We start from the raw sequence: 25444 nt of genomic DNA, 5'->3' as shown, positions 1-25444 counted from the left end.
ATTTACATTAATAAATTTTCATTGCTTTTATTTTGATTCAACGAAATTTAATCAGTCCTTTTAAGGCAATTTTAAAGCTCTCTTTGTGTTTCCTGACTCTGAACTCTGAGCGACGCTGTTGTTCAATAAACATATCCCCTCATATATGACCGCGCATTTCACTACCGTACTCTCGTTGCGTGTAGGAGAAAGGGGAGGACTAGATTTCTCTATAAATTCAGGCGACGGTACAAGAACAGAAACCTAAAAGAAACTCGTTTCCCTGTTGTACTTTTGGATATTTTAAGTGTGTGGATAGCAGCTTAAGAAACATTTTTTGTTTTCTTCTTCGCTATGTCGCCTGGAATCAAACAGTACCCAGAATCGGTAAAATGGCGTTTTTGCTGCGGACAAATATTGCTGCATCTTATGTTCTTTTGTGACATCTGCCATTTTGTTACCGGACATATGAGATATTCGATCCCAGAAGAGATGAAAAAAGGCTCACTGATCGGTAATGTCGCGCAGGACCTCGGTTTGGATCTGAAAAGGCTCCGTTCTGGTCGGGCCCGCATTGTCAGCGGAGAGAGCATCCAGTACGTGGAGCTGAAGCCAGACAAAGGGATTTTAGCAGTAAAGGAGAGAATCGACCGGGAGCAGCTTTGTGGTGACACAACGCCGTGTAGTTTCACGTTTGAGATGATTTTAGAGAATCCGATGGAGCTGCATCAGATTACGGTCGAGATTACAGATATAAACGATAACTCTCCGACGTTCAAAAGAGATAGCATGCATTTTGAAATAAGCGAAACTGCTTCTGTGGGTGCGCGTTTTCCATTAGCAACTGCAGAAGACCTGGATGTCGGTGTGAATGGCATGAAAGAATATATCTTGAATGATGATGATAATTTTGTCCTGAAGCAACATTCAAATGCAGAGGGAAAGAAATACGCGGAGATGGTGCTTCAGAAGCCTTTAGACAGAGAGACAAACCCCAGCCTCTCTCTAAAGCTGATCGCTGTGGACGGTGGAACCCCTCAGAGATCTGGTACCGTAAATATTGATGTTGTTGTTCTTGATGCTAACGATAATGCGCCTGTTTTTAATCAGACTTTATATAAAGCTACAGTGACAGAAAATGCCCTAAAAAGCACTTACGTTACGACTGTCAATGCTAGTGACGCCGATGTTGGATCAAATAGTGTCGTGACATATTATTTTTCAGACCTTTCTAACTCTCTTGGAGATTTATTTAAGATTGATGAGAAAAGTGGCGTCGTTTTAACTACGGGGTTTATTGATTTTGAAAAAGATAAGAAGTTTGAGCTTCAGATACACGCAAAGGATCAAGGAGGTCTTACAGATACAAGCAAGGTGATAATTGAAGTAGTTGATGTAAATGATAATGCTCCTGCCATAAGCGTGATGTCATTTACCAGTCCTGTATCAGAGGATTCTCCTCCTGGAACAACAATTGGCATTATAAATGTGAAAGACCTGGATTCAGGTGATAACGGACAGGTGAGCTGTAGAATTGAAGGGACAGCTCCTTTTAAGATCAAGTCTAATCTAAAAAACTATTACACCTTAACAACAGATTCAGTCTTAGACCGTGAGACCGTATCAGAATATAATATCACTGTTGTTGCAACGGACAGTGGAGCACCACCTCTTTCTGCTCAACGAATATTTAATATTAAAGTGTCTGATGTGAATGACAACGCTCCGGTATTTCCAAAAAGAGTTTATAATGCATTTATTACAGAGAATAACTCCCCAGGTGTTTATGTCCTCACTCTGAAAGCCAACGATCCTGATGAGAATCAGAATGCTCGCATTTCCTATATTTTAGAAGGCAAAAATATTGCCGGATCATCAGTTTCTGAATATGTTTCTGTAAATGCAGAGACTGGAGTCGTACTGGCGGCACGTTCATTTGACTATGAACAACTTAAAGAGCTAGTTTTTGTCGTTAAAGCACAAGATGGAGGCTCTCCTCCTCTCAGCAGCAATGTGACTGTGAAACTGATCATCCAGGATCAGAACGATAATCCCCCACAGGTTCTGTACCCAGTCCAGACTGGTGGCTCCATGGTGGCTGAAATGGTTCCTCGTTCAGCAGATGTGGGCTACCTGGTGACTAAAGTGGTGGCTGTGGATGTGGACTCTGGACAGAATGCCTGGCTCTCCTATAAACTACAGAAAGCCACAGACAGAGCGCTGTTTGAAGTGGGCTTACAGAATGGAGAAATAAGAACTATCCGTCAGGTGACTGATAAAGATGCTGTGAAACAAAGACTGACTGTCATAGTGGAGGACAACGGGCAGCCCTCTCGTTCAGCTACACTCATTGTTAACGTGGCGGTGGCGGACAGCTTCCCTGAAGTGTTGTCGGAGTTCAGTGACTTTCCACACGATAAGGAATACAATGACAACCTGACTTTTTACTTAGTGTTGGCTCTGGCTGTGGTTTCCTTCCTCTTCATCACATGTTTAGTGGTTATTATATCAGTAAAGATCTACAGATGGAGACAGTCTCGCATCCTGTATCACTCCAGCCTCCCTGTGATTCCATATTATCCACCTCGTTACTCTGATACTATGGGAACAGGAACTCTGCCACACGTGTACAATTACGAGGCGTGTAGGACGACTGACTCCAGAAAAAATGACATTAAGTTCGGCCCAACTAGCAGTCAGAACGTTTTGCTAATGGACCCTACTTCTATTGGGACGATGCAGCGGATAAAGAATGAGAAGAGCATTCTGGATGAACCTGATTCTCCTCTAGAGGTTAGTGACTTTAGTTGGTTCTGTCCTTAGTTTTTCTTCATCAACCCTTCCTGCCAAAATGACATCCATGTATTTACACTCAACCAATTTTAAGATTTCTATTTTGTCCATCATAACAGTGACATTTCTACAGACTGCTTCATTTTGTATAACACATTGAGATCCTTTTGATGCAATTTTGATTCAAACACATACATGATGGAGGCCTCTGCATATATCACTGATGTATATAAGTAGAAAAGGTGATATGGAATTTTGTGTAATTGTTATCGTGCAATTTTGAAGGTTTGATTTCATTCCATTAACTCTGATGCTCCATTCTGTTTCTTTTTTTGTTTTTTAACTCAACCAGTTCATAGCTTTCATGGAGAAGACGCATTTTTTAAGTTTGTGTACGTTCATCTCATGATTCATTGTGTCAACGGCTTCTTTTCCTACCTAGAAAGACTGCTCCGACTACTTTGCTATCATCTAAAGATCTTTTAGTGATGTTGGTAGGGTAGGAAGTAACCAATCCTGCTGAATCTCCTTAGCAAATAAATAAGCTTTTTTTGGCACAAGCAGTCTTTATTTGTTAGTGTTCAGAGAGGAACACTGTCTGGTGTAATAATTTACTATTGATGCAGGGCTGTGACGGTTTTCTTGGATTACTTTTAGCAGCCTTTGATATTCATTTTATCTGAATATCTGAAGAGATTCTGTAAGAATATTACATCAGGTATTATGGTGATGTACTTTAAAGTCAAGTCCTTTTCCAAATTCTTATGTGATTGCAAAATTGCATAATCCCACTCCTTCTGATCCCAGTGTGCTAAATATCAGGGTCGGAGCAGAAACAAATGTTTTGTAATCGTTTTATTTGTCAATTTCCTGATAATTAAGGTCAAATTGTGGTTTAATAGTCCCATCACAAGATTACAGGTTTTTGTTACGCTCTAGGGTTTATGAGTGAAAATTAAAATGATGAGCTCCCTCTGTTCTTGCATTTGTCTTGTGGGAGTTTTGGGCACTTGGTGTAAAATATATTTGGATGCAGTTGTTTTTAATTTATTTAGCGATTCAGTTTATGCTAAAATTGCCAACATTAGTGATTTTGTTGTATTGAAGAAATTCATCTGTCTTGATAAAATGACTCATTAAAACATGGAACAACAAAAGAAAAGTTTGTCTTTGGCAAAAAAAATAAAAATAAAAATATTCAGTCCAATAATCCAATTCATTTGTGTGTGAATTAATTTTAGAGTACTTGAGGATGCCTCTAATATAAATGAGAACTCTCATTATTTTCTTGATTGTATTGTCTAAGGCAGGCATGACGTGGAACATTAATTCAACAATATACTGAAGAGTTTTAATTTTTGAGGAGTTCCACGACATATCAATGATCCAGAAACAATGAAAACTTAAGTCATTTTGTTTTTGTGCATTTGTTTATTTAAAAAGTGGAACTTTTTATCCTAAGTTAAACTTAAAGGATACATGTTTACCAGTATCATTTTCAGTTAATCAAAAGCTCTTTTGAAGGTGATTGTCTTTGTCTTTATTATTAATAAAGAAGTAATAGACCATGTTAACCTTTAAGAATGTCTACTTTAATCCGCATGGTGCTCATTCTGGACTCTAAGTGACGCTGTTGGTCAATGCATGTCTTCTAAAATGTTACATCACATCCCCCCCCCCCCCCCCCTTGTTACTGTGGCCAATGAGAGGAGAGCCTACAGTTCCCCTCATCTGTGCGGACAATCACAGCATTAAAGACACTTCAACGAAGAAATAGGAAGGGATATTAAAAAGCTACAACTCTATTTTTTTATTTTTTTTATTTTAACACACAAAAAAACCGTTTTATCGTTTTACAACATCGTTTATTATTTTTGCTTGTTTCGGCTTTTGCCATGGCTTGTGGAAAACGGCATAGGGGTTGGGTGAAATGGCGTGATGGATTCGGACAGAAATTATTTCATTTTTTTCTCCTTTGTCACCTCAGCCCGGTTGTTACCGGACATATCAGATATTCGATCCCAGAGGAAATGAAGAAAGGCTCACTGATCGGTAATGTAGCACAAGACCTCGGTTTGGATCTGAAAAGACTGCGTTCCGGTCGGGCCCGTATCGTGAGTGGAGAAAGCATCCAGTACACCGAGCTGAACGCGGACAAAGGGATTTTAGCAGTAAAGGAGAGAATCGACCGAGAGCAGCTTTGTGGCGACACAACGCCGTGCAGTTTCAGTTTTGAGATGATTTTAGAGAATCCTATGGAGCTGCATCAGATTACGGTCGAGATTACAGATATAAACGATCATTCGCCCATTTTTGAAACCGATCAAATCAATTTTGACATTAGCGAGTCGGCTACAACTGGAGCGCGTTTTTCATTAACTCGTTCAGAAGACCCCGATGTGGGTGTGAACGGTTTGAGAGAATATTTACTGAGTGAAAATGATCACTTTGCTCTCAAGCAACATTCAAATGCAGACGGAAAGAAATACGCAGAGATGGTTCTTCAGAAAGCATTAGACAGAGAAGCAAACCCAAATCTGTCGCTGAAACTGATCGCTGTGGACGGAGGAACACCTCAGAGATCTGGCACCGTAAATATTAATGTCGCTGTTCTTGACGCTAACGATAATGCGCCTGTTTTCAATCAGTCTGTGTATAAAGCTGTGGTGACGGAAATGTCTCCTAAAGACACTTACGTCACCACTGTTAATGCTAGCGACGCAGACTTCGGGTCCAACAGTATCATCACGTACCATTTTTCAGATCACAAAAGTGGTCTAAATAATTTATTTCGGATGGATGAAATTACTGGAATAATTTACATAAATGGTGACATTGATTATGAAAAAGAAAAGAAGTTCGAACTAAGAATTGATGCAAAAGATCAGGGCGGATTGACAGATTCCAGTAAAGTGATTATTGAAGTGATTGATGTAAATGATAACGCCCCTGTCATAAGTGTGATGTCATTCACTAATACCGTGTCAGAGGATTCTCCTCCTGGAACAACTATTGGTATCATTAATGTAAAAGACTTGGATTCCGGTGATAATGGACAGGTGAGCTGTAAAAGTGACGGGAATGCGCCTTTTAAAATGAAATCAAATCTAAGAAAATATTACACTCTAATAACAGATTCTGTATTAGACCGAGAAACAGTTTCAGAATATAACGTCAGTGTTATTGCTACAGATGGTGGGATACCTCCTCTCTCAGCCCAAATTGCGTTTAATTTAAAAGTTTCTGATGTGAATGATAACGCTCCAGTTTTTTCACAAACTGTTTATAGCGCCTTTATAAAAGAGAATAACTCCCCGGGTTTGCCTTTTATTACGCTGAAAGCCAAAGATCCTGATGAGAACCAAAATTCTCGTATATCCTATATGTTAGAGGACACGAATATTGGCGGTTCTCCAGTATCTAGATATGTTTCCGTAAATGTAGAAACTGGAGTCGTACAGGCAATTGGCACATTTGATTATGAACAGATTAAAGAGATCGTTTTTGTTGTCAAAGCACAGGATGGAGGCTCTCCTCCACTCAGCAGCAACGCGACTGTGACATTATTTATCCAGGACCAGAACGATAATCCACCTCAGGTTCTGTACCCAGTCCAGACTGGTGGCTCCATGGTGGCTGAAATGGTTCCTCGTTCAGCAGATGTGGGCTACCTGGTGACTAAAGTGGTGGCTGTGGATGTGGACTCTGGACAGAATGCCTGGCTCTCCTATAAACTACAGAAAGCCACAGACAGAGCGCTGTTTGAAGTGGGCTTACAGAATGGAGAAATAAGAACTATCCGTCAGGTGACTGATAAAGATGCTGTGAAACAAAGACTGACTGTCATAGTGGAGGACAACGGGCAGCCCTCTCGTTCAGCTACAGTCATTGTTAACGTGGCGGTGGCGGACAGCTTCCCTGAAGTGTTGTCGGAGTTCAGTGAATTTCCACATGATAAGGAATATAATGACAACCTGACTTTTTACTTAGTGTTGGCTCTGGCTGTGGTTTCCTTCCTCTTCATCACGTGTTTAGTGGTTATTATATCAGTGAAGATCTACAGATGGAGACAGTCTCGCATCCTGTATCACTCCAGCCTCCCTGTGATTCCATATTATCCACCTCGTTACTCAGACACTTTGGGAACAGGAACTCTGCCACACGTGTACAATTACGAGGTGTGCAGGACGACTGACTCTAGAAAGAGTGACATTAAGTTCGGAAGAGCTGCTAGTCAAAACATACTGATGATGGATCCCAGTTCTGCCGGGACTATGCAGAGGATACAGAATGAGAAGAGCATCCTGGATGAACCCGACTCTCCTCTAGAGGTGAGCAGCTGAGATTACTACATACTAATGAGCGTTTATGTTATCTCGATGAATAAATGTTGCATGTAGTTAATTGCATATGAGTAAAATGCACATGTTTTCAGCACCACAGTAAGGACAGCTCCTCTTTCACTCTGATGTTTTCTGAGTGTGTAGTACCGGTTCTTAAATACCTTATAGGTAAAGCTATGCGTTATTTATATGCAATGTTGTACACTGTATAATAGTAATAATAATAATAATAATAATAATAATAATATCACCGTCACTAATCCTCGTCATGATCCTCCTCAGTATCGTAAACTTCATCTTGATTTCGTTTTCTTTTACTTCATTTTTTTATCGCTCATCCTAAGTCAAGTTATTAGTGTTCATATTTTGTCTGTAGGTGACGCTGTTTAACAAGATAAAATACAACAGTTTCGTGTGTCTTCCTCTGTTGTGGGTGTTGTTGTATGAGATCCTGCAAGGGCTGATGACTGCAAGCGCTGCAGTCGTCAGGAAATGGAAATTTATGGGAAATAATACACCAACTCTTTGTTTTTTTCTTGTTCGCTAAGAAAATAGATTTAATGTGAAGGAGCGGATACTGGAAAAGGCTTGAAAAATCTTTCTTTGACGATTTTTTTCCCCCTTCGTCTGTTCTCAGAGTTTAATCTCACAATAATGGCGTTTCAGCAGCCCTCTCGGAAATGGCGTTTTCTTTTCTGCTTTCAGTGGATACAAGCTGTTTTGCTGTTTTGTTCATCCCATACGGTTTCTGGACACATCCGCTACTCTATTCCAGAGGAGATGAAGAAGGACTCTCTTATCGGTCATATAGCGCAGGATTTAGGTTTGGACCTGAAAAGACTCCGTGCTGGTCGGGCCCGCATCGTGACCGGAGAGAGCGTCCAGTACACCGAGCTGAAGGTAGACAAAGGGACTCTCGTAGTGAGTGAAAGGATAGACCGAGAGCAGCTTTGCGGAGAGGCAGCCTCGTGCAGTTTCAGCTTTGAAGTGATTTTAGAAAACCCGATGGAGCTGCATCCTGTAACAATTGAAGTGCTGGATGTGAATGATCATAGCCCCGTGTTTAAGAAAGCACACATTATGTTAGAGATCAGTGAGTCCGCTAATCTCGGAGCGCGGTTTGTGTTGGACAGCGCGGAGGATCTTGATGTTGGCGTTAATGGCTTGCAAAATTATATTTTAACCCCGAACGAAAATTTCGTTTTAAAGCAGCATGTCAGTCCGGAGGGGAGTAAATATGCAGAGATGGTTCTGCAGAAGCAACTTGACCGAGAAGCGGCACCGCATTTATCTTTAAGACTTATGGCACTCGACGGTGGCAATCCACAAAGATCTGGTACGGTGAATATAGATATAAAGGTTTTAGATGCAAATGATAATGCGCCCGTTTTTAACCAGTCCGTGTATAAGACAACTGTCACGGAAAATGCGGCAGCTGGTACTCATATTGTTACTGTTAATGCTACAGACGCAGACAGCGGAACGAATGGTCACATCACATATTCCGTTTCAAACGCAAAGAGCAACATCGCTGAATTGTTGTCAATTGATCCGCATTCTGGGGTGTTGTCTGTCGCGGGAGACATAGATTTCGAAAAGGATAAAAAGTATGAAATTCGAATTGATGCAAAGGATCAAGGCGGTCTCACCGATTCCAGTAAAGTGATTATTGAAGTTGTCGATGTAAATGATAACGCTCCTGTCATAAACGTGATGTCCTTTACTAGTCCCCTGTCAGAGGATTCTCCTCCTGGGACAACTGTTGGTATCATTAATGTAAAAGATCTGGATTCGGGTGATAATGGACAAGTGAGCTGCAAGATCGAAGGGGATGCTCCTTTTAGGATAAAGTCTAATTTAAGAAATTACTATACTTTGACAACAGATTCTGTATTAGACCGTGAAAGTGTTTTAGAATATAATATCACCGTCATTGCCTCTGACAGCGGAAAACCCCCGCTTTCAGCTAAAAGAATCTTTAATTTAAAAGTGTCTGATGTGAACGATAACGTGCCAGTTTTTTCACAAACTGCTTACAACGCTTTTATAGGAGAGAATAATTCCCCCGGTGTCTCGGTTCTTGCACTGTCAGCTAAAGACCCGGATGAGAATCAAAACGCTCGTATATCCTACAATTTGGATCACATAACGTTTGCTGGGTCACCAATAACTGAATATGTTTCTGTAAATGTAGAAAGTGGGGTCATACAGGCGGTACGTTCATTTGATTATGAACAAATTAAAGAGTTAGTTTTTATTGTGAAAGCACAAGATGGAGGCTCTCCTCCACTCAGCAGCAACGTGACTGTGAAAATCCTGATCCAGGACCAGAACGATAATCCACCCCAGGTTCTGTATCCAGTCCAGACTGGTGGCTCCATGGTGGCTGAAATGGTTCCTCGTTCAGCAGATGTGGGCTACCTGGTGACTAAAGTGGTGGCTGTGGATGTGGACTCTGGACAGAATGCCTGGCTCTCCTATAAACTACAGAAAGCCACAGACAGAGCACTGTTTGAAGTGGGCTTACAGAATGGAGAAATAAGAACTATCCGTCAGGTGACTGATAAAGATGCTGTGAAACAAAGACTGACTGTCATAGTGGAGGACAACGGGCAGCCCTCTCGTTCAGCTACAGTCATTGTTAACGTGGCGGTGGCGGACAGCTTCCCTGAAGTGTTGTCGGAGTTCAGTGACTTTCCACACGATAAGGAATATAATGACAACCTGACTTTTTACTTAGTGTTGGCTCTGGCTGTGGTTTCCTTCCTCTTCATCACGTGTTTAGTGGTCATTATATCAGTGAAGATCTACAGATGGAGACAGTCTCGCATCCTGTATCACTCCAGCCTCCCTGTGATTCCATATTATCCACCTCGTTACTCAGACACTTTGGGAACAGGAACTCTGCCACACGTGTACAATTACGAGGTGTGCAGGACGACTGACTCCAGAAAGAGTGACATGCAACCAAGGAATCAAAGCTTAGTGAGTGTCGATGGACTTGAAACGGATACACCGCAAGAGCATCTTACAAAACATACCTTGCAGACGCTGACTTTGGTGAGTGTTAAACCTTTTAACACCATTTCTTTGTAGGAATTTCCCAATTTACACGAATATCGGCTTTTATCTTATGTCGCTCTCCATGGTGCTGCAGGAATCAGTTGGTAATTTTAGAAAAAAGAAATCCTGAACTACTTTTTTTTTTATTGTAGATTTATTTTAGGTCATTCACATTAAATTCAGTTTTTTCTAAATTAGCACTAAATCAGGTGTCAGTATTACTACAAAATGCTTGGGCTTCTATATATTTTTTAATCTACCACAACATTTCACGTTTCCTAGTGTAACGGAGTAAAAGTTGAACTCGCACCGAAGTAAAACAAAATTACATTTTCTCAAGGATTATTCCTGAAATAGGCTTTTTTTTAAATCACTTTTTCATTTTATACGTTATATATTAAAAATGAAACATAAGAAAATAAAAACTAAGAAATCAAGTTGTGTTATTTAGAGGAGAACCTTGTATCTAAAGGAAACTGTTGAGTGTACTGTTGCATGAACTAATAAATAATTAAGTAAGTAAATAAATAAACAAACAAATAAATAAATAAATAAATAAATAAATGCACAGCAGCTTGGACTGTATCTCCACACTATTACTGGTTTAAATTCTGTATTATTTCCTCGTATAACGCTGGCATCTTTATCGTTGTTGTTGTTATTACTATTATCTTGTTGTAATTATTCATGAGTTTATACTGTGCATTTATTTAATTTAAGGATTTGGATTAATATGTAACACTCTAGCAATTTATTATGTCTCTACGGTCCCTCTTGTAATCATAAAGCTTTCTTATTTTCTTAATACGGTGAACAAATCTTCCTTCTATTCAGTATAAATTATTACACTGACTGGACTCTGAGTGCCGCTGTTGATACATCACTGAAGCCCTGTGCAAATCAAGATTGCAGCAGTCCACCTCCTTTCCCTGACATTCAGTGTTTCACAAGTCGACGCACAGACCTCCAGATTTTTCATCGTCTAATCTCTTCTGATTGCTCCTTCCTGAAAACATCGCCCGTTTCAAATTTCTGGATTTTCTTTACACCGTTTAACCCGGAAGGGATTGCTGCTTGTGCGCATTTGGATTCGTGATGTTTTGTGCGTGGATACCCGCTGCCAGAGACCGAATGCAAGCGCTGGTTGCTCTCCTTTGTCTTTTAAAGATGAGCTCGGTAACGGCCCAGGCTCGGTATTCCGTACCGGAGGAACAATCAGAGGGCTCTTTTGTTGGAAACATTGCCAGGGATTTGGGCTTGGATTTGCAGAGGCTTGTGGGAGGTAATGCTCGTATTATTACAAAAGACAGCCAGCAGTACGTGGATTTAAACCGAGAGAAAGGCATTCTTGTCATTAAAGAGCGAATTGACCGAGAAGAGCTGTGCGGAAAGACGACGCCCTGTAGCTTCAGCTTCGAGGTAATTTTAGAAAACCCTATTCAGCTTTACCGGGTTACAGTTGAGGTGGTAGATGTCAATGATAACAGTCCGTCCTTTCAAAAGAAAGAAATAAACCTAAAAATCGTTGAAAGTGTTGCGCCCGGGACTCGTTTCTCTCTGGTGAGCGCAGATGACCCGGATGTTGGCATAAACGACATTCAAAGATATGTTTTGAAACCTTTAGACCATTTTAAATTGGAAGTACAGAACCAACCCGACGGAGGCACGTTCATTGAAATTGTTTTACAAAACGCTCTAGATCGAGAGAAGGAAGACACGCACACGCTGGTGCTGACAGCCTCTGATGGGGGGGAACCACGCAGATCAGGAACAGTCAGCATCCATATCACTGTGCTAGATGCTAATGACAATGCTCCAGTGTGCCATCGGTCAGTGTATAAAGCCGAGGTGAGGGAGAACTCCCCTGAAGGAACAGTGGTCACAACAGTGGAGGCAGATGACGCAGATAAAGGAGTTAACGGCGAGGTGACGTTCTCCATCCCTCATGTCGGAAAAGAGGCGAAGCAGCTCTTCGATGTAAATGTTGCAACAGGTGAGATTAGGGTTTTAGGTAAGGTGGACTTTGAAAAGTCTAAAACATTTCAACTAAACGTCCGGGCGAGTGACCACGGGGGATACTCAGATACGTGTAAGGTTATCATTCAAGTAATTGATGAAAATGACAACGCACCTACAATACAGCTCATGTCATTTTCAAATTTAATTTCAGAGGACTCTCCCCCAGGCACAACTATAGCTGTAGTTAATGTGGATGACGAAGACTCTGAAAGAAATGGTCTTGTCAGGTGTTCCATTAACTCTGACATACCTTTTAAAATTGAGTCCTCTCTGACGGGATATTACACTATAGTGACCGAAAGTACCTTAGACAGAGAAACTAACCCAGAGTATAATATCACCATGACTGTGTCTGACCAGGGTTTTCCACCTCTTTCTAGTACCAAAAACATGAACGTAAAAGTTTCTGATGTGAATGACAACCCACCTCAGTTTAGTCAATCAGAATACACAATGAACATACCAGAAAACAACTCACCTGGATGCTCCGTGTTTACAGTCAGCGCTACTGATGCAGATTGGGGTCAAAATGCGAGGTTGTCTTACTTTTTAGAGGAAAGAGAGATAAATGGAATAACTCTCACAAATTTAGTATCAGTGAACTCAGATAGTGGTGTCATACATGCTGTGAAATTGTTTGATTATGAGCAGATAAAGTGTTTTGAGTTTAACATAAGTGCTCGGGATGCTGGATCCCCTCCTCTGAGCTCAGTTGCTACACTTAAAATAGTAGTTCAGGACAAGAACGATAATCCACCTCAGGTTCTGTACCCAGTTCAGACTGGTGGCTCCATGGTGGCTGAAATGGTTCCTCGTTCAGCAGATGTGGGCTACCTGGTGACTAAAGTGGTGGCTGTGGATGTGGACTCTGGACAGAATGCCTGGCTCTCCTATAAACTACAGAAAGCCACAGACAGAGCGCTGTTTGAAGTGGGCTTACAGAATGGAGAAATAAGAACTATCCGTCAGGTGACTGATAAAGATGCTGTGAAACAAAGACTGACTGTCATAGTGGAGGACAACGGGCAGCCCTCTCGTTCAGCTACAGTCATTGTTAACGTGGCGGTGGCGGACAGCTTCCCTGAAGTGTTGTCGGAGTTCAGTGAATTTCCACACGATAAGGAATATAATGACAACCTGACTTTTTACTTAGTATTGGCTCTGGCTGTGGTTTCCTTCCTCTTCATCACGTGTTTAGTGGTTATTATATCAGTGAAGATCTACAGATGGAGACAGTCTCGCATCCTGTATCACTCCAGCCTCCCTGTGATTCCATATTATCCACCTCGTTACTCAGACACTTTGGGAACAGGAACTCTGCCACACGTGTACAATTACGAGGTGTGCAGGACGACTGACTCCAGAAAGAGTGACTGTAAATTCGGAAGAGCTGGTAGTCAGAACGTGTTGATAATGGATCCCAGTTCTACAGGCACGATGCAGAGGATGCAGAGCGAGAAGAGCATCCTGGATGATCCTGACTCTCCTCTAGAGGTTAGTTATCCTCATCAAGTGATACAGTTTGCCTTTGAGCATTTTATTGTTCAAAAGCAATAAAATGCTTTTTTAAAAATGTATTTCAAGTGCCAGTGAAGTTTATTTATGTAAATCAGATATATTTAATTCACGTTAAGTTCATTTGAAAGTGTTTTTGATGTATGTATTTGCTTCCATGAAATTTCAGATTAATCATGTAACAATATTCATTGATACTCTCTTCCACTTTTTATTTTTCTGTTTATTTTCTACATCCAAATTAACACTTAAAAAATTCAAACATTGTATATATATATATATATATATATATATATATATTTTTTTTTTTTTTTTTTTTTTTTTTGCAAAACGGATTTCGTCCATACCTGGTTTGTGTAGAATATGAATTCAAATCTTTTTTTCCAGCTTAAGGTGACATTGTCTGTTTTTCCCTCTTCTTACTCCTTCTTTAGATAGTGGGAAAAAAAATCTTTAATACTGTATCGCACAGGGCTGCAAACCTTTAATAGTACTAATGGGCAGATTAATGCTTCTTTTTTGACCTTTTTTCCATTTTGTTTTTATATTGACACACTTACTATTTTCATTTTAGACTGTGGGGGCCGCTGTAAGTCTTCGCAGCAAATATAAAGCTTATAAAAAGGAGCTACACCTCCGAAGCCTGACTTAGTGTTCCGCGGAGGGCAGGACGTTCGCTTTTTATTTTCATCAGCGGTGAAGCGTGCGGTGTATCCCGACTGGATCATATAGGAAAATAAATCAGAGGCTATACACTGTGTGACAATTCAGACTTTGGACGGAGATTCCCTCGTATTTGGACGTATTCTTTCGGGAATATGCATTTTTTCAGCACGGAACACGCAGCTAAATGGCAAGTACAGGCCTTCCTCCTTGCTTTTTTCATCGAATCCACCGTTTGCCAGATCCGCTACTCCGTCCCGGAGGAAATGAGAAAGGGCTCATATGTGGGAAATGTAGCTGAGGACTTGGGTGTCGACGCTCAAAGATTAAAATTAGGTGGTGCCCGAATTGTTAGCGGTGATAGCAGCGAGTACATTAAGCTTGATGTAGACAAAGGGAATCTAGTCGTGGGAAACAGGATAGACAGAGAGCAGCTCTGTGGGCAGACGTCGCCCTGTAGCCTGAATTTTGAAATGATTCTGACAAATCCGATGCAGCTGCATAGCGTTGTGGTCGAAGTGCTAGACATTAACGACAATGCGCCCACATTTCATGAAAAGGAAATGCATGTAGAAGTCCTTGAATCAGCTCTTCCAGGAACAGAAATATTACAAGTCAGCGCAACAGATCGAGATGTTGGCATCAACGCTTTACACGGTTATGCATTACAGCCGACGACTCATTTCAACATTAAAGTTCTCTCCAGCCCGAATGGCCACAAATATGCGCAGCTGTATCTCTCTGATGCTCTAGATCGAGAAAAGGACGGAAAACTACTTTTAACCCTCTCTGCTGTTGATGGGGGCGAACCGCAGCGATCAGGAAGCCTAAAAATACACGTTACTGTTCTAGACACAAATGACAATGCTCCCGTTTTTATGCAACATAATTTTAAGGCTTCTGTAAAAGAAAATGTTCCAGAAGGGTCTTTAGTATTGAGCTTGACCGCAACAGACGCAGATGAAGGGAAGAACGGACACGTCACTTATCATTTTAATCACATGTCCAATAAGATTGCCGAGATCTTCCATCTGGATGAAAACAGCGGTGATTTAACTGTTAAGGGAAAGATTGACTATGAAGAAAATAAATTGTACGAAATTGGGGTTCAAGCGAAGGATCAAGGCGGACAAAGCACATCCACGAACGTAATAATTGAGGTGATAGATGTGAATGACAATGCACCTTTAATAACGCTTACCTCGTTTTCTAATACGATCCCTGAAAACTCTCCTAGTGGAACCACTATTGCTATAATAAACGTTAAAGATTTAGATTCAGGCAAAAATGGAAAGGTTGACTGCTCCGTTAATGGCAATATCCCGTTCGCAATACAGTCATCGCTTAAGAACTATTACACTCTTGTCACAAACGGCGTTCTGGATAGAGAGTATAAACCTGAATATAACATCACATTTATGGCTGTGGATGAAGGAACTCCGCCGCTTTCCACGAACAAGACTATAACTCTTAGAATATCAGACATAAATGATAACGCACCTCTATTTGAAAATGTTTTTTATGAAGCTAGTATCGTGGAAAATAATTCCCCGGGTTTGTCAGTGTTTTCTTTAAAAGCTCATGACTCTGATTCAGGACAGAATGCCAGAGTGTCTTATCTGCTTATTGATAATGATTTACATGGTAGCCCCATATCCACCTACGTATCAGTGAACGCAGAAACTGGTGTTATACAAGCAGTTCGATCATTTGACTACGAGCAAATTAAAAAAATAAACATTCACCTAAAAGGTCAGGATGGAGGTTCGCCACCATTAAGCAGCAACACAACAGTTATATTAAATATTCTCGATCAGAACGATAATCCTCCTCAAATTCTGTATCCAGTCCAGACTGGTGGCTCCATGGTGGCTGAAATGGTTCCTCGTTCAGCAGATGTGGGCTACCTGGTGACTAAAGTGGTGGCTGTGGATGTGGACTCTGGACAGAATGCCTGGCTCTCCTATAAACTACAGAAAGCCACAGACAGAGCGCTGTTTGAAGTGGGCTTACAGAATGGAGAAATAAGAACTATCCGTCAGGTGACTGATAAAGATGCTGTGAAACAAAGACTGACTGTCATAGTGGAGGACAACGGGCAGCCCTCTCGTTCAGCTACAGTCATTGTTAACGTGGCGGTGGCGGACAGCTTCCCTGAAGTGTTGTCGGAGTTCAGTGACTTTCCACACGATAAGGAATACAATGACAACCTGACTTTTTACTTAGTGTTGGCTCTGGCTGTGGTTTCCTTCCTCTTCATCACGTGTCTAGTGGTTATTATATCAGTGAAGATCTACAGATGGAGACAGTCTCGCATCCTGTATCACTCCAGCCTCCCTGTGATTCCATATTATCCACCTCGTTACTCTGATACTATGGGAACAGGAACTCTGCCACACGTGTACAATTACGAGGTGTGCAGGACGACTGACTCCAGAAAAAGTGACACTAAATTTGGCGGAGCTGGTAGTCAGAACGTGTTGATAATGGATCCAAGTTCTACAGGGACAATGCAACGGATTCTGTGTGAGAAGAGCATCCTGGATGAACCCGACTCTCCTTTAGAGGTTAGTTGTTCTCCCTGTTTGTTCTTATATACAGTAGACTAATGAGTAGAAAAACTCAACACATTATTTGTCGCCGTGAGTTTCAATTTCAGAACCAGAGACAGCGATTAGTATTGCTTTTGGTGGCCACTGTGAAAGCTTTTTTTCTCAAAAAGCAACTTGCTGTCAAGTTACCTGCCACAAGTCTGTCTGTCTGTATGTGTGCATATTTATTGCAAAATGGCTTCGTTTTTAGAGAAAATAAGTGTGTGATTTGTTTTGTGTGGTGAGGTAGATGGATGAGCTCTCCTAGGACATCATTCCTGAAAAAAATAATGCGCTTATTACACTTATGTACTTTCTAAGGTTATGTATTTTTTATATTAACATTTATAATCGTCCTGTTCAACTCAATGTCTTTTTTCGTATTGTTTATTAATAAACGTGTTTTCCAAAATCTTGGCCTGTATTGGTCGTTTACTTTAATAAGTCAACAATTTATAAATTGTTGAGAATGGGTTATATATATATAACCCATTCTCACTCCCAACTCGTCATATATTGACGCATCGGACGGTCCGGGGGTACCCTTCGTGTCAATATGTCAGAAATTGTTCCAACTGGTCAATATATGACGAGTCGGGAGTGAGAATGGGTTATATATATATATATATATATATATATATATATATATATTTTTTTTTTTTTTTTTTTTTTTTTTTTCAGTGTCGCATTGTTGTCTTCAGATATTGTAGAAGCACTGGATATTTTTTTTAAATGTGCTTCTGGCTAGATATAGTGTGAAGCTTGTGCTTTGTGTGAACATATTTCACTGATATGATGAAATTGCAGCGCTTATGTGGCTTTTGCTTTACTTTAAAGTCATGTATCTAATAAACCATTATTTCAGCTTTTGGTTAAATGTTTCTTCCGATGTAATTTTCTTTACGCTGTTCAGACTCTAAGGGACGCTGTTGGCCAGGAAAACATTTTGCAACTGAGGAAGAGGGGAGAAAGGAGACAGAGAAAAGCCTCCTCATACTGAATAAGCTTATACGGAGCGATACGTTAGACAAGAAGTGATCGTTTTTGTCCGACCTAGATGCAGAGGATTTTGATTTTTGTTCAGCTTGCTCATACCTGACTAACTTAAGTGGATCTAAATTCGGTATTGTCATATTTCCTGATGGAGACGCACCAGCATCGATGTGGAAAATGGCTTCCGCGGCTCAGGACGCCTCTGTGGCAACTGTTTCTTGTTCTCTTGATGGCTTTCTCCGTTGACGGCCAAATCCGTTATTCGATTCCAGAGGAAATGAAGAAAGGTTCCCTTATCGGTAATGTTGCACAGGACCTTGGTTTGGATTTGAGTAGGCTGCGTTCTGGCCGTGCCCGTATCGTGAGCGGAGAGAGCAATCAGTACACCGAGCTGAAGGCGGACAAAGGGATTTTAGTCGTGAATGAGAACATCGACAGAGAGCAGCTCTGTGGAGAGGTAACGCCGTGCAGTTTCAGCTTTGAAGTTATTTTGGAAAATCCAATTGAACTGCATAGAGTCACCGTGGAAATACTAGACGTGAATGATCATGCGCCGACCTTCAAAAATAAAGCGATCAATTTAGAAATTAGCGAATCTGCGACGATAGGATCCCACTTTGACTTAGAAAGCGCCTATGACCCTGATGCGGGTATTTATAGCTTGCAAAATTACGTCCTTTCACCGAATGATCATTTTGCTTTGAAGCAGCATTCTAACGCAGACGGAGTCAAATTTCCTGTCATGATTTTACAAAAGTCATTAGACCGAGAGCTGAACGCGCACGTCTCTTTAAAGCTGATAGCTGTAGATGGAGGAACTCCGCAGCGCTCCGGAACAGTAAATATTGAGATCAATGTTCTAGATGTTAACGACAATCCTCCTAAATTTAGTCAGTTAGTGTACAAAGCTGTTGTGGTGGAAAACGCCCCCATAGGCACATACATAACAACGGTAAATGCCTCAGATGCAGACAGCGGTTCTGATGGCTTAGTTACATATTCGTTTTCCAATGTAAAAAGAAATTTTGCTTTTAAAATTGACAGCTTGTCTGGCAGAATAACTGTGGTTGATAGTATTGATTATGAGAAAGACAAGAAATATGAATTAAGAGTAATCGCAAAAGACCAGGGAGGTCTCACTGACGCGACAAAAGTTACAATCGACGTTTTGGACGCTAATGATAATTCACCAGTAATTAGCATAATGTCCTTCTCAAACACAGTTTCAGAGGACGCACCTCCAGGTACGACTGTGGGTGTTTTTAATGTAAAAGATGCTGATTCTGACAGAAACGGGGAAATAAAATGCTCTATTGAATCCAACTTTCCATTTAAGATACAGTCCTCTCTCACGGATTATTATAATTTACTATTAGATGCGTCACTTGATCGAGAAACGACTCCTGAATATAATATAACAATTACCGCAATGGATCATGGATCTCCATCGCTTTCTTCGTCTGCAGTTTTGTATTTGAAAGTCTCTGATGTAAACGACAATCCGCCCATTTTTGAAAATCCTAATTATTCGGCAGTTATAATTGAAAATAACAACCCGGGGGTTTCAGTGTTCAGTATGAGTGCAAGAGATTCAGATTGGAATCAAAACGCAAAAATATCATACTTTCTGGAGGACACTGTGGTTAGTGGTAGTCCAGTTTCTTCTTATGTGTCAATAAATTCCGAAAGCGGAGTAATACAAGCAGTACGCTCATTTGACTATGAACAAATAAAACAGCTTGTGTTTACAGTAAGAGCGCAAGATGGAGGCTCTCCTCCACTCAGCAGCAACGTCACTGTGAAAATCCTGATCCAGGATCAGAACGATAATCCACCTCAGGTTTTGTACCCAGTCCAGACTGGTGGCTCCATGGTGGCTGAAATGGTTCCTCGTTCAGCAGATGTGGGCTACCTGGTGACTAAAGTGGTGGCTGTGGATGTGGACTCTGGACAGAATGCCTGGCTCTCCTATAAACTACAGAAAGCCACAGACAAAGCACTGTTTGAAGTGGGCTTACAGAATGGAGAAATAAGAACTATCCGTCAGGTGACTGATAAAGATGCTGTGAAACAAAGACTGACTGTCATAGTGGAGGACAACGGGCAGCCCTCTCGTTCAGCTACAGTCATTGTTAACGTGGCGGTGGCGGACAGCTTCCCTGAAGTGTTGTCGGAGTTCAGTGAATTTCCACACGATAAGGAATACAATGACAACCTGACTTTTTACTTAGTGTTGGCTCTGGCTGTGGTTTCCTTCCTCTTCATCACGTGTTTAGTGGTTATTATATCAGTGAAGATCTACAGATGGAGACAGTCTCGCATCCTGTATCACTCCAGCCTCCCTGTGATTCCATATTATCCACCTCGTTACTCAGACACTTTGGGAACAGGAACTCTGCCACACGTGTACAATTACGAGGTGTGCAGAACAACTGACTCCAGAAGGAGTGACATTAAGTACGACCGAGGTGGAAGTCAGAACGTGTTGATAATGGATCCCAGTTCTACAGGAACGATTCAGCGGATACAAAGTGAGAAGAACATCCTGGATGAACCTGACTCTCCTGTGGAGGTTAGTTATTAAGAGTCAACAGTGTAATGATATATTACCACTTCATATTATCTTCATATTATCTGGATTTTTTATTTGTATTGTATATCTTTAAATGAGAGAATCAAATACTCTACCCTAGTACTTCAGTTATTGTTTTCTAACTTTTTTCTGGGAGGTTTTACCTTTATTTTAATGAAATCTGCCTGGTCGCATCTGCATTGCATAGACAGCTTTCTTAAAGTATGTTGCCATATTTTTTTTTTGTTGCACAATAGATTTGCAAACAAATGCCTACTACTCTGGTTACGTCTTTCTAAATTACTTTTCAGAAACGCAATTTGATTTTAAAGTCAGCACCATGGATAGCTCCTAAGTCGTTTCAAGTGCCGTAGTTCAGAGCTCTATCTCTAATTTTCTGTTTTTCTTATATCTAATTTTAATAACGTGTAATCATCAACCTTGTCCTTATGATGGATATAAATATTCTCATTTACATCATCTTATTTTTGTCATAATTTATTATTGCTAATGTATCAGGCTGCGTCTGAGAGGGTTGTACATAATTTTATCAATAAAATGATCAGTTTGCATTGTTTGCATGGCATATTAGCAACTCGGACCCACACCTGTCTTTATAATATTTGTAAATATCCATTTTGAAGGATTTACCTAATTTGTGGGATTAGATTTTGAACACATTTTAATGTACCGAGTAATCTGGAACTTGCCCTGAAGCTCATTTTGTAAATGATAATTCAATAATATGAGAGACATGTTTGGTTTAATTTGTGAGTAATTCAATTCAGTTTGCAGTGCGAATTCACCACAAAGTACAATAATATAAAAACAATTTCATTGTATACATGCTAACGTTCACTTCAAACTTTCTTTTCCTTTTAAATAAATAAAATAGCAACAACATTGCATGTCATCTGTCATAATCCGTTCCTTTTCTTCACCATGACCATTTAGAGGTTTTTTTTTTAAATTTCTGATACGTAATATGGTTTCTCTTTTTTTTACTCATTGTTTTTGAAATAGACTCCTTTTGACGCCAAGAATCAATTTTATTTCCATCTTTGTAATATTCTGCAGTTCTGCTTGATGAACTCCTAGGGCCGCTGTTGGCTAGTCTGTGTTTGCAAAGAGATCCAATATTCAGTAACTCCCTTCTCATTTCAGAGAGAGAGAGGGAGGGAGAGAGAGAGAGAACGGTAGATAGAGAACAAACAGCTCAGGAGGTTGACGCAACTTATCGGTTTTGGATTATTTTCGCCTCGCTGGATGATTCTCTTTCTGGATTTTGCAACTCACAGTGTAATTGCTGATTACATTAGACCAAGTGACCGAATTTTTGTTATTTACATCTTAACGGAAATATAATTAGAATCGGCATTTGAGGAGACTGGATTGACAGGATGGCGACGATCAGAACAATGGGACTACTAGGTCTGATTTTCATCACGCTCCCGTGTTTCATTTTAGTGAGTGGACAGGTCAGCTACTCTATTCCTGAGGAGATGCCCGTGGGATCTTTCGTCGGAGATATTGCGCAAGATTTAGGCTTGGATGTGAAAAGACTGAAATCGGGAAAGGCCCGCATTTATACCGGAGACAGTGCCGAGTACATCGTGCTGGAAAAAGAAAAGGGAGTCCTCCTCATTAAAAACAGGGTCGACAGAGAAGCTATCTGCGCAGAGACGGCGCCGTGCGCTCTAAATTTCCAGGTTATTTTAGAAAATCCCATGGAATTTTACAGCATCACCGTGGAAATTACCGACGTTAATGACAACGCACCGATGTTTAAAAGAGGTGAAATGAAATTTAAAATTTCTGAGTCGACTGTTACAGGAACAGCTTTTGTTCTAGAGCAAGCGATTGATCTGGATGTAGGTAAGAACGATCTGCAGAGTTATTTGTTATATCCTACAGATAACTTTATTCTGAAACTGCAAAATCAAGCAGACGGAGGCAAGATAGTGGAAATGATATTAGACAAGCCACTAGATCGTGAAAAAAAAGATCGTCTCTCCCTTGTATTGACGGCAGTAGACGGCGGGGAGCCGCAGCTTTCCGGGTCAGTTCAAATACATGTAAATGTCCTCGACAGCAATGATAATGCTCCGGTTTTTACACAGAAAGTCTATAAATCATCAATAAGAGAAGATTCACCAACAGGAACCGTTGTCATTAAAGTTAGTGCCATGGATGCTGACGAGGGATCTAACGCAAAAATATCATATGAAATATTAAACTCCGTTGATGACGCGTCTGAAATATTTAAAATAAACAGAGAGACTGGTGAAATTAAGTTGGCCGGAAACACTGATTATGAGAGGAAACGACAATATCAATTACATGTTCAGGCAGGTGATACTGGAAGTCTGATTGATTCTTGTAAGGTTACTATAGAAATAATTGATACAAATGACAACACACCAGCTATAAATATTATGTCAAAATCAACTGTAGTTACAGAAGACGTTCAACCTGGTACAGTCGTGACAATTATAAACACACTGGATCCAGATTCAGCTGAAAATGGGAAAGTACAATGTACAATTCAAAGAGACATCCCGTTTTCTATTTCTACAACATCAAATAACTTTTTCAGTATTGTAACAGACAGTCAATTAGACAGAGAGACAGAATCTGCATATAACATAACAGTGACCTGCTCTGATGAAGGAGTTCCCTCCCTCTCCAGCAGCGTCACTTTCACCTTACAGATCTCTGATGTAAATGACAACGCACCTGTCTTTGAGAGAAGCTCATATGAGGCCTACATTGTAGAAAACAACACACCAGGTCTCTCTATATTCACAGTAAAAGCTACAGACGCTGACTGGAACCAGAATGCTCGTGTTTCTTACATTCTAGAGGAATCCTCTGTTAACGGAGTGCCAGTCTCCTCTTATGTGTCCGTCAGTGCTGATAGTGGAGTCATTCATGCAGTTCGCTCTTTTGACTACGAACAGATCAAAGATTTCCAGTTCTGTGTTAAAGCGCAGGATGGAGGCTCTCCTCCTCTGAGTAGCAACATGACTGTGAAAATCCTGATCCAGGATCAGAACGATAATCCTCCTCAAATTCTGTATCCAGTCCAGACTGGCGGCTCCATGGTGGCTGAAATGGTTCCTCGTTCAGCAGATGTGGGCTACCTGGTGACTAAAGTGGTGGCTGTGGATGTGGACTCTGGACAGAATGCCTGGCTCTCCTATAAACTACAGAAAGCCACAGACAGAGCGCTGTTTGAAGTGGGCTTACAGAATGGAGAAATAAGAACTATCCGTCAGGTGACTGATAAAGATGCTGTGAAACAAAGACTGACTGTCATAGTGGAGGACAACGGGCAGCCCTCTCGTTCAGCTACAGTCATTGTTAACGTGGCGGTGGCGGACAGCTTCCCTGAAGTGTTGTCGGAGTTCAGTGAATTTCCACACGATAAGGAATACAATGACAACCTGACTTTTTACTTAGTGTTGGCTCTGGCTGTGGTTTCCTTCCTCTTCATCACGTGTTTAGTGGTTATTATATCAGTGAAGATCTACAGATGGAGACAGTCTCGCATTCTGTATCACTCCAGCCTCCCTGTGATTCCATATTATCCACCTCGTTACTCAGACACTTTGGGAACAGGAACTCTGCCACACGTGTACAATTACGAGGTGTGCAGAACGAATGACTCTAGAAAGAGTGACTGCAAGTTTGGAAGAGCTGGTAGTCAGAATGTGTTGATAATGGATCCCAGTTCTACAGGGACGATGCAGCGGATACAAAATGAGAAGAGCATCCTGGATGAACCTCACTCTCCTGTTGAGGTTGGTAATAATATTAAGCACATCTATTTATACTACTCATTTTTCTTATAGATTCAAATTTTTTACTCGTGTGGAATGCGTTTCTGCATATGTTTGAAGAACCAAATTCCTCATAATCCCTTTCAATAATTTGTTTCCTTTCTTTTTGTACCTTATTTGTGAGTTATTGGAGACCATGTTGTAACATGTAGTATCTTTTTTTTATCTCCAACTCTGCCTTTTTTAACCCTGTGAGCTCAAACTGTGATATAAACTTGATATATGTGTTGTCTACTAAATATATTGGCAAGCAGATCAGTACTTCACACAGAAAATTCATGAATTAATCTCATTGGGATTGATAGGGATTGAGTGGTAACCTCAAAAGTAAGGATTTTGACCATGTCTTAAATTAGGGAAAGTTTCTTTGAAAGTTCAGAAAACAACATTTGGAAATTAACACAAACTGAATGCAGTGCAGTTCTCTATATAAATTATGTAATCTTTTAATGCAAGCCAAATAGCGCTGCTAGACCTCAGACTTTAAAAACTTAAAATTTCTAATAGCATAATAGTTGCAGCTTTTATTAAACCTTTGCTCTGGCCTCCACAATAAACTAATAATATATGTTTATAATTATAATAATTGCATTTCATCAGTTTGTCCTAACTTATCTTGCATTAAGCCTAAATGCTAAGCCTAACTTTTATACATACAATAAATAGTGTCCATTAGCATCTTCCTTAAGATACTTTGTCAACTACTTATCTTGTTAATCAGTCAACAATTTCTTTCTACGATTGTATCCAGCACAAGGAACTAAATTTGACCCCTGGTCATCGATCTTTCTTCTTGCTTTGCAGAATCTATAGAGTCTGACATAGCAGAGAATTTTGCCACAGTTCTGACAGAGTTTTTCTGGATTTTCTATCTATTTATGTTTTGTTTTTTTTTTATATTTAGAAGCACACCTCTGTCAGTGTCTATCTTCTCAGGCCTGAGGATGCTGAAATAAAATATATTTTATTTATACCTGTACCAAATTTGTTTTTTGGTTTATTTATAACATTGATTAAAATGTTACAACTTACTCCAAGCATGTTTATTATAATTACCACATTGCTAATGAA

At 40.4% G+C, this 25444-nt stretch overlaps 1 protein-coding gene across 24 annotated transcripts in view; it reads left to right on the top strand.

Annotated features, from left to right (window-relative positions):
• Positions 1-25444, top strand: part of LOC114138950 (protocadherin gamma-C5-like) — a 238954-nt gene that overhangs the window by 98213 nt on the left and 115297 nt on the right. The window contains exons 1-2 of one of the 24 annotated variants that reach the window (XM_028008481.1): positions 7569-10043; positions 13539-13691. The exons of 16 other annotated variants lie outside the window; for them this stretch is intronic. In XM_028008481.1, the coding sequence (XP_027864282.1) occupies positions 7770-10043; positions 13539-13691 (2427 nt within the window). In that variant the 5' untranslated portion in view covers positions 7569-7769. Of the gene's footprint in view, positions 1-171; positions 2773-4527; positions 7104-7568; positions 10176-13538; positions 13692-14353; positions 16943-21756; positions 24335-25444 lie in introns of those variants that run through there. 7 more of the 24 variants (XM_028008480.1, XM_028008515.1, XM_028008475.1 and 4 more) reach the window with 7 other exon arrangements.

This window comes from Xiphophorus couchianus, chromosome 23 (genome assembly GCF_001444195.1).
Source record: "Xiphophorus couchianus chromosome 23, X_couchianus-1.0, whole genome shotgun sequence".
NCBI lineage: Eukaryota > Metazoa > Chordata > Actinopteri > Cyprinodontiformes > Poeciliidae > Xiphophorus > Xiphophorus couchianus.
Note: the sequence above shows the minus strand (reverse complement) of the source record. Positions and strands in the feature narration are given on the sequence as shown.